The sequence below is a fragment of the Motacilla alba genome, chromosome 1A (assembly GCF_015832195.1).
Source record: "Motacilla alba alba isolate MOTALB_02 chromosome 1A, Motacilla_alba_V1.0_pri, whole genome shotgun sequence".
Lineage (NCBI taxonomy): Eukaryota > Metazoa > Chordata > Aves > Passeriformes > Motacillidae > Motacilla > Motacilla alba.
Genome location: NC_052031.1, coordinates 53,345,112 through 53,358,567, shown reverse-complemented (window position 1 = coordinate 53,358,567; position 13,456 = coordinate 53,345,112). Strand labels below are relative to the sequence as shown.

The window sequence follows — 13,456 nt, the reverse complement described above, 5'->3', positions numbered from 1 at the left end:
GGTTTTACCTTCTAACTCTTCCCTGTGTTTCCCAGCTGGAGGAGAAGAAGGGCTGGTCTGCTCCTGAGTTCTTCCTTTCTCCCAGCTCCATTTCTGCCATGGCCACAGCTGATCCTGGGAGACAAACAGGCAGCATGGAGCCACAGCAAAATGTAAAATACAGACATGCCCATGGGGCTGCAAGGGTCACCTGGGAAGCTGCTGTTGTAGACAGGTATGCATTAATTTTGTCTAGTAGTGATGAAAACAGAGAGGACACAGTGGGGGAATTCCTGCTGCCCACCTCTGTCCACAGCCCTCTCAAAGCTGCTGGAGCAGTGATCCTCATCTCTGAGCAGCTGTTGCCTCTCTGTCATTTGGCAGGGCCAGCACTGAGCCCAGCAGTGCTGGTGGCTCTGTACTTGGCACGATACCCACAGCTGAGGAGTCATTCCCCCCAAATGGCGTCAAGCACCTTAACCTGGAGTGCAGGCTACATTTGGCCCATCTGAACATGGTGGAGACTTCTGAGTGGTGGGATGCTCCCCTAAACATGGCTCAGTCCGTGCTGCAGCCTCTTCATAAACCATGTCCATTATGACAGAAACGTGCAAACTGCCTGAACTATGCGCTGTGTAAGACAAGTGAAATAAATAATCCACAAGCAGAACTGCTTTTAGAAGTAAGTTGACCCCAGATGTTTTAGGGTTTCATTGTAGTCTGCTGCTCTTTTCAGGTACAAAAAGGGACTGTCCTTACTATTACTCTTGTTACAGAGAGTGTTATTTTCTTACATGCATGCACAATACAATGTGTACGAATAATTTAACATCAATGTGGGGTTGGATTTTTTTTTAACCTATTCGTATGCAGTAGAAGGCTTGTTGTAGAAAAGTATCTCCTCATATTTAAATATACTGTTAATAAAGCAAAAAAGATAAATTACACATTGCCAACACAAGTGTGAACTGCTCATGAGTCTTTCCTTAAAAAAGCCATTCAAGCCTGATTATTTTTCTAAGTAACTTCAATTAAATTGAAGAAATAAAACTCCTATCTGTGTGCTTTATTTATGGCTCATGCTTTCAGGGCGGATTTTTCAGGTTGGGATTTTTGTCTGCACAGCTTTGCCTTCTCACCTGCCTTATTATATATTATAGGCAGGACACACTGAAAACTCAAAATTATCTACTCCTGTGGAGCAGGAGAAATCACTTGGTGGGGTTCAGTGGGCAGAGCAGCCAGCAAACCGAGCCCAGGCAAGGGGGAACCAACAGCTGCAGAACTCAACCACAGAGGCAGGGAGCTGGGGGCTTTACAAAATTGTAATCACTTGCACACAAACCCAGAAACTTCCATTTTTGGGGTAATAGAGTAAGAAATGGCCTCTCTGCACAGCCCTTGGGTGCACAGCTTTTGGGTGGTTTCCTTCATTGCTTTCAAGATATTGGAAAGAAAAGTCCAGTCTCTGATACTACCACAGAGACTGAAAAAATTGGATTTGCACCAGTGGAAGGAAACTTAAGGATTTGTCCTTTTGGCAAGCCTCAAATTTTTCCATTAAATAACTGCAAATTTACAAAATCCCTTCCTATTTATACCCAGCAGTTGCCCCATGGTACTGGCCTCAGGCAGCTGCTGTAGGACAGGAGAGCTGACAGCAGCAGGGCTGTGGGCAGCACCCTGGCACTGGGAGATGGATGTGGACCACTGCAGGGTGTGACAAAGTGACAGGGTCCTCCACAACTGAAGCATCCTCCAGCCTAAATAAGAGATTAACTCCAGCGGAGAGGATGCAAAGTTTGAAGAAAGACTGTTCCTGTGGTCGTAACCTGCTCCCTGTGCAGGCATGAACTCCAACACTTCAAACCTTTGTTTGGATGAAAACACGTATCATTCAATTCCATCATAATTACAAAAGAATTTAAAATATGGAGAATGGGAAGGAAAAGAGAAAAAAATCAAGCATGTGCAGCCAGCTGCAGAGCAGCAATCAGGGCATATGTTTGCCAGCAGCACTGTGCCTTTCTCACTAGCTGTGTTACACATCATCATGTACCAGATTCCTGATGCCACACAAAAATATCTTGCTTTTCCAGTTGCACTTACAACTTTGCCAAAGATTAAAATTTTTGAAATATTAGAGTCTGGTTTTATTCCTCAGTGCACTGAAAGATGTATCCAAATGCCACCTCCCCAGATTGCATGCTAATCAAAAAAGAAAAAGAAAGAAAGAAAAGAAATATATGTTTTATAAAGAAATCTATGTTAAAAGAGTAAAATCAACTTCATCTTCTCTATTGGCATGACAAGAAGCCAACTGTTTCCCCTATTACTTGAAATGTCACTCTACTGATATGCTCGAGCCTCTGGACTCTGAGATTCAACTCACTGTCAATAAATACCTGCTGGCTAAGTCAGGGCCTTAAGGGCCTAGAGTAGTGACTTACTCATGGAGAAAAAATATAGAAAACATTGTTATTCCTTTGCACATTATTTAAAATATATTTTGCCAATATTTTAATAACATTACTGACTTTGACATTGACTGTCCCTATTTTTTGAATAAAAGCAACCTGAGCTAACATTCCTTTAGGAGAACATACCCTAGCACTATGCAACAAATGGACAGATCATTTTGGAAAATGAGACATAGCACTTGCAGTAAAATTATGTGGGTTTGAAAATCTCATTTCAATCAGAGCTTTTAATAAAAAAAACAAACAAACAACAAAGCTATTTTCCTCAGTCAGAGAAAAAAAATCAATCCAAAGTTTATGCCCTGGTTTCTCTTTTTTCACTAATACACTAATTTTTTTCACTAATAAAGCTGTCAGGGTAACATACTGCTGAATTGTAACAGTTTACCCATTAGGCTTTGGCTTATTCTAAAAACTAGAATTTTACTGTGACAATTTCATGACTTTTTAGCAGAAAAAGGTCTCTGTGCTGTCAGCAGGTATTTGCAGCCCTACATCAAGTCAAAATCTGCAACCCACAGCAGCCCAAATTTCCCATAAATGCTTGTGCAAAGTCAGAGTTTAACCCTTATATAAGCCTTTCTTAGGCTCAATTTATTCAGACTTCCTTTAGCAGATAACTATTCTAGCTAAAACTAATTTAGTTTTATGTCTGAAGTAGAGGGGTTTTTTAAAAAGTGATTGCTCTATGAATGAAATAAATCACTGCATTTTTTACTATTTTTTTAAACTTCAAGGAAATTAATTTAGAAAGAAAGGTCAAATCAGAGCAAGCAGCCATGCTGTGGAGAGACAACCACTGTGTCCAGGTAAATGCTGAGACCTCCATTCAAGAAAAACAAAATATACTCCTTTCAGGAATTACAGCTATTCATGATTTATTACGAAATTTGTCTTCAGTTATATGGAAGGACATAAAAACTTCAGTAGCTTGAATTAATTTTATAATGTGCTTTTCTAGTTTATCGTTGAAATGTTCCTGCTCTGTGTGCAACATGATTTTACATGCTAGATGTAGAATTCCCAAAGCAGATGCTTTCAAAGCCTCCCTTTTTCCCTTAGACAAATTTCAAAAACTAAATCCACAATTTTTTAATGAAAAAAGCTCTTGAAGTCAATGGTGCAAAGATTAGAAGGAGGTACAGGTGAGTACAGATGAGCACGTATAGCTGTGGAAAAGCGGAAATTGCCTTCCTATTTCTGGTCCTGTGTTGGAAAAGCAATTCCAGATTATTCTGTGGCTTTCAGAGGCTTCCTGCAAACAGGAGACAGCTGCCCTCAGAGCATACAGAATAGTGCATGGGTCTTGCCTAGTCCACAGAGCTGTACGCCATATCTTCCTAAAAGGAGAAGAATGGGGGTGGGGGGAATCTCCTTTTATGTGGGACAGGAGCTTTCTTTATAGGTATGGACAGGAGAAAATGGATTACAAATAGATATCCTTATCTAGCAGGAGACTTGACCATGACCAGAAAAAGACAACTAAAAATGAGCTTTTGCTGAACAACACTTGAATTCATAAGCCAGAAAACTGTATGCAATGTAGTTAGAGCTGAATGAGAATCAACAACCAGAAAGATGAACATTCATTAGTTTTGTCTCATGTCATTGTGAGAGAGTTCCTATGGTAATAGGACATCTTTCTCCTTCTTGTAACGAGTGCTAAAAATGTTTCTTTCTCTTAGTGCCAGTCTAAAAGCCACACAAATTCCAGAGGTATGTGTGCATTCACCAGTGCTTTGATGCCAAAGCTCTACAGTCAGGCTCAAAGCAGGAAGTTTATTTCTCCCTGAGGGGTGAACGCTGTTGCAGCTCATGTCAGTCTCATGTACAGGGCATGTAACCAGTGTGGGGTCTAACAGAGTTGCATTTCCTGCATTTTAGCTCAGTAACTTTACAGTGCTTCCAAAAAGGTTGGTTGTTTTGTTGTTGTTGTTGTTGGTTTTGTTTGTGAAGCAGCATTCTAATGTGTGAATAGAGCAAAGGCCAGCTAGAAATGAAACCAGAGAATAAGTATATGTTTTTGGATCTGAATTCACAAAGACCTTGGAGCTTTCATTTTGGACAATTGACATGCAGGTTTTTTAAAGGTTTATTTTTTTCTAAGGCCTCGCTGTCTGCTCTTACAGGGGGACTACAGTCCCCATACACATGTGGGGACTTACACACTACCATAGTACTTAGTGGCCTTACTGGGTTGGGACTAAAGAAACCGCAATAGCAAAGCATGAAGATGAAATGAATGAAAGAGATAGAGCTTATCAGCCAATCTTCACATATCAGACAAATACAGAGCTTGCTTTTGTCTCCAAATCATCCAAACTTTTGTCCACAAATTGGTACCTGAGCTGATCCCAGTTACCTAAATTTGGTCAAGCTTAGAAAGCTCACTTGGATTCTGGAAATCCTCCAAAGTCCAGAGGTACTCATCTCTTTCAAGTGAAAGCTACCCTTCATCTCCTTAGAACCAGAATTATTCAGACAGTCCTGTTTTCCTTTTTAGTGAGTAAAAATTGGTTCATTCTTCAAAACAATTGACATGAAGTATGCTCTGATATTATTCCAGAACTCTGGATGTTATAATATAATAAAATAATTTGTTGTGTCAGCCCTGAGAGAACAGAAACAAAAAGAGGTGAAAAAGGGCTTTGGATGATCTAAAGTTAACCATAGTATGAGGATTCAGAGTAAAGTGCTTCTCATGTATAAAACAAGTATTGTTGTTCATAACTTTTGAAATACCATTTAGAATGTCAGATTTATTAAAATACTATTCTATTGTACACGGGACGGGGCAACATTAATCTGAACGAGGAAGTGACAGAAAAAAGTTATTAATTAAACAGACAAAATCTTTTAAAAGATCCTATTCATAGTAAAACTTTGCATGTAAATCTGAGAACTTAGCATTATTAAATCCTGAGGATCTGTTCAGAAGTAAGTAGGTGTCTACCATATAATTAATTCAGGATTTCACTTGCACCCCATTTCACTTGCAAAAAGCAGATTTAGAATTATTCAAGGAAAGCACTTCCTCTACATTTTAAGACTTTAAGCAACTCTTGAGGAGGAAACAATCTCCCAAAAGAGCAAGTTGAAGAATGCTAAATGAGGAAGAAGCCTATTTCAAGCATAGTTTGGACTGAGAAATAAAAGCATAAACAGAGGTTATGATGAACTAGCCTGCCTATTAAATAAACAACTATCAGGACTTGAAACCAAAACATTTTTTTAGCTGCAGAGAAGGTAAACCCCATCCAGCCCAGCCAATGCTGAATGACTCCTGCTCTTGGGTACCCACCCAGAATATGGCAATCTTGTATATTTAGTAAACATACTGGTTCTTAGCTTTAACTGTGAATTATTCATGTCTTGCTAATATTGGATTCCCCCCCAGAGTATTCATGCACAGCATGTGGGATGATCAAATTTTCATTAAATTTAACAGAAAGACTTTCCTTTAGGACTATCAGAATGAGGCTTTAATGACAAAACACACATTTTTTCCTAGTTCTTTACCAACCTATATATAAAAAACACTGATTTTTTTAACTTCAAATCTGTATGGGAAAATGATAATCCAAAAGATTACTAAACAACAGACCGAAGTGATTAGGAATGGATTAGAGAACACAATTAAAACAGTGTATGGCATCACAAAAAATCCAGCCAGAAAGAAAAGTCCTACTAAGAGACTTCACAGCACTTCCAGTCCTTTTGGTACTGTTTGTGAACATTACCTTACTTTTTCTAAAGAAGATTATAATTCAATTATCATATTCTGTTGCCATTTTCTGCACCTCTAAAGAGACTTATCTCATTTGGAATAGCAATTTTACCATTACAATATTAATAAGGAATTTCAAACACTTCATTTCACAGAGCACTTATACTACTGTTTCGTGACAGCTATTCCGAGCTATTTTTGCACTTAAGAGAGCTTTTTGTGATACTCACAACTGAAGTGAAATAGCAAATACATGAAAAAGATGATAGGTCTCATTATGAATCCTGATTCTGCAAACCGTACTGCATTTTTAAAGCCTTAATCCTCATGCTGTTCTAATCTTTGAAAAGATGAGAAAAGCCTAATTTTGTTTGCAAATTGTAAAAAGGAGTGAAATTAATTTGCTGCTCACCAGTTTCTCATCAACATTCTAAAAATTCCAGTGAAATTAATATATTAAACATGGAAGCGGGAGATAATTTTGCCAATTTAAACATTACAGATTAAGACGAAGTGTACAGTAATGCTATAAAAATCAAAATATTGATCTACTTATGTTAAAAGAAGAATCCTCCCCTATGTCAAACAGCATAATAAAGCAGAGGAACAACCCTGGCTATATAATTACTCTAAAAAGAAGCTGGAGTCATTCAGTAACACACTAGAATGATAATTTTCAAAGCATTACACAGGAAAAGAAAACCTATGGTATGAAGCACTACTGACTCCACATTTTACAGCTGCACCTGTCTGTACTTTACAAATAAGATTATACCTTTTCATGCACTCTCACAGAGCCATTGAGATGGTCACAGAGTCCTTCAGAATGGAAAATGACACACATTTCAAGTAACCTGCCGGTACTTCTACTCACCTTAGAGATATTTCTGAAGTAGAGGAAAAAAAAGAGCAGACAATAAGAAAGGCCAAACAAGAGCACCCCAAGAGTTGCTCAGCACCAGGTTAGACAGTAACTTGTAAGGCAAACCACCTGCAGCTTCTGGCTGGCCTAGCTCATCAGCAGAATGAAAATGGAACCAGAAATTCCAGGAGGAGCTTTAGGATGACCCAAAAGCAAGAATCAAAGGAAGTGCTCCATGCTGACTCAAAAGCAAAGAGATGTGAACCAGCCATAGCCCTAATTAGGCAGATTATAAAGGAAGGTTTGAAAGAATCTTCAGGCTGCCTGAGAGGAGGAAAGGATTTAATGAATTTTAATACCAAGAGTCATCATTTTATCTGCAAGATTATAAAATATGGCCGCTTTGATAACAAGAGACAATAACATCTCAGGATGTCCCTTTCAATTCTATGTTTTAAGCAGTACAAAAAGCACACAATTTGTCTCTGACAGAATTCTGCTAACATTTCTTACCCACACATGCAGTGAAGTAATTCACTATTACTGGGTTTTTTTAAAAAAATCAAGTAGGTGGAACACTGTGAAGAGACTTACTTGACTAAAATTAAAATTGGTTTAGGGAAGTCCAGCTTTTGAGTACTTGAAAAAATTCTCTGGTATCCAAGCACTCTTTTGTGCCACCTCCCATATTATCCTCACAGCTGGAATACATGAAATGTGGTAAGAGCTTTTTGCCTTCTTAACATGAGGTAGCAGAGTTTGCAAAGTCTGTAAGTTCCTAAAATGCTCCTTTCATATAGGAATCAAACCCCATTGACATCACAGATTATTTATTCCTTGGTTTTCCAGATGTCAAGGTTTTTCCTGTTTTATCAGTGTCACACTTCTTTCCTCACCAAAGCTCCTCTTTAATCATATCTAAGAGCATTCTTTTTTTAGTCCCGCACTTCCACCCCTCCCTAAACTATCTCTTTTTACACCTCTTCCCCAAATTCTTTCAACACAAGTTATATTTTTCTTCCCTTCCTGAGAAATGAGTTTGGCTGTGCCTTTTGATTCTTTTCTCCAAATAACTTCCTTCTGTTTGCTCTTGCCTCTGATAATGAATGCTTTGTAAAAGTTTGCACCTTTTTCTTTCCCACAATATGGATTTTGCTCTCTCAACCATCCAATGGACTGGATCCCCTTTTTGAACCACCAAATTTTTCCATTACACTTTCCCATCACTTATTGTTTCCAAGCCCAGATAATTTCAGTCTGGCAACATATTTCCCTTTTTCAAATTTTACTTAATTTTACTCATGTAAAATTTTTCCCCACTTTGGTGATCTAAACAGTCACACTGTACCAACAGTTGCTTATTTACTGGGGAAATATTTAGGATACTAATCACTAAGGATACTGCCATACTACAACTTCCTCATGCATTGGATAAGCCCAGATCACACGTATCTCAAGAAATTTTAATTTTTAAGAATCCTACAATTCCTTAAAAATTACCTTAAAGTCCAGTAACTCTAATAAGTGCATGAAATGTCAGTTGATTCAGATGGCAGTTCTTACAAGTAAAAAAAAAATTGCACCTACAGCTATATCAAAAATAAATAACCATTGTTGGGAAAAAAAAGAGTTACTTCTACTCCATTTTAAACAATTTAATAATATTTTCTGCAATGGTACATACAAGAAACTATTTTAAATAACAATACAAACTAAAAAAAATGTCAGAGAAGCTGAAATTAGAAAGATTTAATCTTTCACATAATAAAAGACATAATACATATGATTCCTTCAAACAACTATATTATAATAACAGTAAGAAAATGCTTAAATAAAAAGTTTTAAATGAGGGAGCTAAAATTCAGGCATCTAAAGCCATGTGTAGGCACTGAATAGCTGGTTTAATTTTCAAGGTTGCAAATACTTTGAACTTCCAAAGAGCTGAAGGTGACCAACACAAATAGAAGTCCCGTTAGCACTTATCCATGTAATCTACTCATCTGAGTAGGTCCATTAAATTAAAAAGCATTTGTATACATAAAGCACATGACTAATGTTTACAGGATTAAACTATATGCTGATATATGGATTCAGTTGTCTTATTTAAATCTCCAAATTTAAAACTTTCAATCACAACAGTTAAAATACAATTTGTTTATTTCATTATGCATTTTGGATGTATGCTATAGTTTTCTAAAACATATGCTGTGAGGAACTCCCAGTAGATTTTAAAATACAGCAATTAGTACCTTTTTTTCTAAAATGGCAACCAGAGTCCTCATGATCAATGAATTATTTGAAATATTCAGGTCTACAAATAAGAGAAATCATTGAGAAGCCATACATTTCCTTATTGACCATATCATTTGCACAGCTTGAATGCAGAGATTTCTACTTAGAAACTGATGACATAGGTCTGGAACTTCCTAAAGGCCTATGAAAGAAACTTCATCTTTTATACTGCAAGTTTAAGCAGGGATCAGGGATCAGTATATACAGTTAAATCAACACCTCTAAATACTTCATTAAAATCAGGATACTGGCCATCACAACACCATTAATATCAGTAAGTTGAACATCTTTTCAGTTGCTAAATGAACGTACACTTTTCAACAAAAGGAGTTTTAATCATTCACCCATCATTAGTGACCAGATCAGTGTCACATTATTATCTGCCTTTTCTGTTTTTATTCTAATAAATCCCAACAGCAAAATAATTACATTGCTCATTTTAGCACAAAGAAAATGGGCAGACATTTTTCAAGTGTCTAATTTTATAAACGCTGATGGTCATATTCTTCTACAGAAAATAAAGCCTGTGACAAAATGTGTGGACCACAGTAGTCATTACTGGTGTCACATCTGCAATGGTCAGAGAGCTGCAGCACTGAAATTGCAAGGTAAGAACATATCATCAACTCTTCAGGCAATTTAAAACTTGATAAAGAATTCATCTGCCCTTCATTGTGTCTACTCAGATATCTTCAGCTACCTCCAATCCACCCTGGTTTCAGAATAAAGCTCTCAGGTATTTTAGTTCCATCCAAGTTTTTAAAAGCAAAGCAAACTAAAATCATTAAGGCTGTGTTATGTCAGTGTCAACTGGATTTACTTAGACCAAAAGGAACAAACACTTTGAGGACCCTCAAGTGGAATGAGCTGTCATGTCAATATTCTAGGAAAAGTCATTGCATCCGTTGGAATAATTAGTCACCAACATCACCATCTCTGTCACCTATAAGCCACAGAAAATGAAAACCTATAGCTAATAAGGCAGTTCCAAGCAGATCTCCCAGTGCAGTAAGATAAGGGATAGAAAAACTATCAGGGTCTTTTCCTTTTTTCCAGAAGTGGTGCACCATCCAGTCAGCAATCCACAACAAAGTAAACACCTACACAATATCAAACAAACAAAATCTGTATTATTATCATGTAAGTTACATCAAAAGGAAGTCAACAGCCATCATTATTGTCTCCATACTAGACCAAAGTGTTGTATACCATTGCTTTTGAAAAATACAAATAATTAATATGAATGAGTTCCAGACAAAGCTCCGCACAGCCAGAGAGAAGGACACTTAGACAATTTCTCTCAGTCCCATGCATTGCTGGAAGGAACATACAGAATTACTGAAAGCATTTTTTATCCAGACTATGCTTGAGGACTTCTGAAAATGGCAAGAAAAGCCAAAAAAGTTCCACCAAACACTCAACTGCACTTCTCCCATAACACATCACTGTACAGAGAGAACATAAGTAGGGCTTTGAGATAATCCAGAACCAAATCATGTTGCCTCACACGAATACACTCAACCCAGGCATAATACCTGTTTGGACAGGTCTAGCACTGACCTGAAATCAGATGTGATATAAACAATAACAAGTCAAATTAACAACAGTTTCACCTGGGTTGTGTGAACTGCAAAAAATGGCCTAGAACCTACTTTTATGGCTGAAATACCACCTTCAGCCCTTCTGTAATAAAGCACACCTGCAATATATATTATGAAATTGTCACTTCAGGCTGAATTTGTCCCAAAGTAAAAGATTTAATTCCCAGCTGTGAATGTCTGAACATTTGAGAGGCTTGATCCTCATACCAAAGGTATGCATAATTATTAACCCAAATTTAGAAAAGAATCCTTTTAATGTTGCACAGCTGTATGATAAGGGATTCTGGTTCAGTGGAATCATGTGGCGTGGAATGGCACAAGATGAATGGAGAAAGGACCACTAACTGAGTTTCATTTCTTTTTGTAGCCTCTAAGGAGCTGCTTAAGTTGAAATAAATTCTGTATTTTAGGTATTTTTAGTTAATCAGATCTTTAAGAAGGGTAAACTTAAAACATGTACTACCATAATTAATTTTTCAAAACTCTTACTATAGACATTTAAAATAATCTTGGTATCAAAATAATGCAGTATCAAAAGTAGTAAAAAGTACAATATTTTATTTACTACATAATCAATTATCAGCATCAAAAGCATGCTTGTAAATGTATACACTCATTCACTGAAATATTGATCATATGATTGAACGACAATCTACTATAAATGGATCATATGACTGAAAGACTTCTCCACTATAAGTACAGCAAAATAAGTGTCATATAAATAATTGTGTTGAAAAAGTTTCTTGATTAACCCTTGCTTTGCAAAAGTGTATGTTAAAATACAAGCCTGAATTTATAATTTAAAAAAAAAGAAAAAAGGGAGAAAGGAGGAGTATTTGCTTAATGAAAAATGCATGGCTTATTCATATAAATGAATCTTTTGAAAAGGGAACACTGTAGAGTGAGCTAATTATGTAAGTCCTAGGTGCACTGACTGGAATCCAAACAAATATATTTAAACAGATGTTTTCTTTGGAAGACGATCAGATTCCTTGAGTCAGCTCCTTCTTCTTACAGAGACAAAAAGAGACCTGTTTATAAAAGATCCTGCACATTCCCATCTCCTGCAGGATGCGCTCAGAGGACGCTGCAGCGCCCCACATCCACAATGGTTACGCATGCTCCACTGGAAGATGGCAGCATTCATTCCAAGAAAAATATACACTGCATTTATATAACACAACCAACTAGACATAACATACACACTCCATTTTAGATGACAGTATTCACTTTTGACTCTTAAAAATCACAACATGAAAACCTTTCAGTTGGCTATGTTTTCCATCCTGAAATTAGACTACAGTGTTAAGTGGGCAGTTTGGAAACTAAGCTTTTGGAAACTAACCTTCCCAAATAATTATTTTTCCTGTATTAATGTACAGTTGCACAACAAATAATGCAAATTATAACAAGTCTGCATTTTGCAAGTCATAAGAAAAATTAATAGCGGATTATATTAACTGGTGCTTGTAACAGTATGTGATGGCAATCAGGACTTAGTGCTTACAGATTAAGTTATGAGATGCAGTTCCAGCCTTCATTTATTTTGGTGAAGAAATAATGCTATCATCCATCATGCATTTGCATGGCTAGAAACTCACATACATTTAAAAATTATTTGGCTCAGTCTTTGGAAATAGTTACTTATTTGCTCACATCAGTATTTAATGCAAGACAGAATCAATGTGACTAAGACTTCAAGATTTTGCTTCTCATCACTTAAGAGAAGGCGATCAAAGTCATCAATCAAATTATTATTTTGGGGGGGGAAAAAAGAAAATAAAGAAAAGGAAAAAAAAAAAAGAAAATAAGCACCCTACCATGAGTTTGCTGAATTTTTGAAAGACAGTCTTGAATTCAAAGTGATAAGTGACTCACAAAGATCTGACAGATAAAAAAAAGTTGTAAAAGACACATTTGCAAGGTGACGCTTCACGTTTTGTGAGATTTATTTATTTATCAGTGACAGATACTTCTGTCAGTAAATTGATGCAGATGGCACAGCAGTAGAAACATTATGCATTTCTGCCCTGCACTCATGTATGAAGAAGAAAGCCTTACTTCTCTTAACGGAAAACCAGCTGGTTTTGAGGGAATAAATAAAGGGATGAACATCACAGAAAAGCCTAATAATACAGTACAAAAATCAGATGTTTAGCATGAAATGCTGTAGAAAATTAGTAGGAAAAGCTTGTAAATACATGCAGCACTGTTCAAGATGTGAGCTGAAATTATTTACTATAGAAATTATTTAATATTGAGAGTTTTCTGCAAAAAAGGAGATGAGTAGTAGCAGAATTATGAAACAAAGCTCTACGAATTCTTCTATTCTGAAGGATGAAATAACTGCAGGTTTTAAGAAAGGGAAAAAATAACTCAATACCTATCTATATAAAAAGATCTGGCTAAGAAAAGACACTCAATAGTCACTGATCAAGAAAAAAAAGGCCCCAGAGACAGGATTGCAAAAATACTAGCAAAATTCCAGATGTTTTGATAGTTTAAAAGGAAAATC

At 36.7% G+C, this 13,456-nt stretch overlaps 1 protein-coding gene across 3 annotated transcripts in view; it reads right to left on the bottom strand.

Moving 5' to 3' along the window:
* The window catches only part of SLC41A2 (solute carrier family 41 member 2), an 86,338-nt gene that overhangs the window by 33,985 nt on the left and 38,897 nt on the right, over positions 1–13,456 (bottom strand). Inside the window, exon 11 of one of the 3 annotated variants that reach the window (XM_038155184.1) lies at positions 9–114. The exons of 1 other annotated variant lie outside the window; for it this stretch is intronic. In XM_038155184.1, the coding sequence (XP_038011112.1) occupies positions 9–114 (106 nt within the window). Of the gene's footprint in view, positions 1–8; positions 115–9,856; positions 10,441–13,456 lie in introns of those variants that run through there. One more of the 3 variants, XM_038155183.1, reaches the window with a different exon arrangement.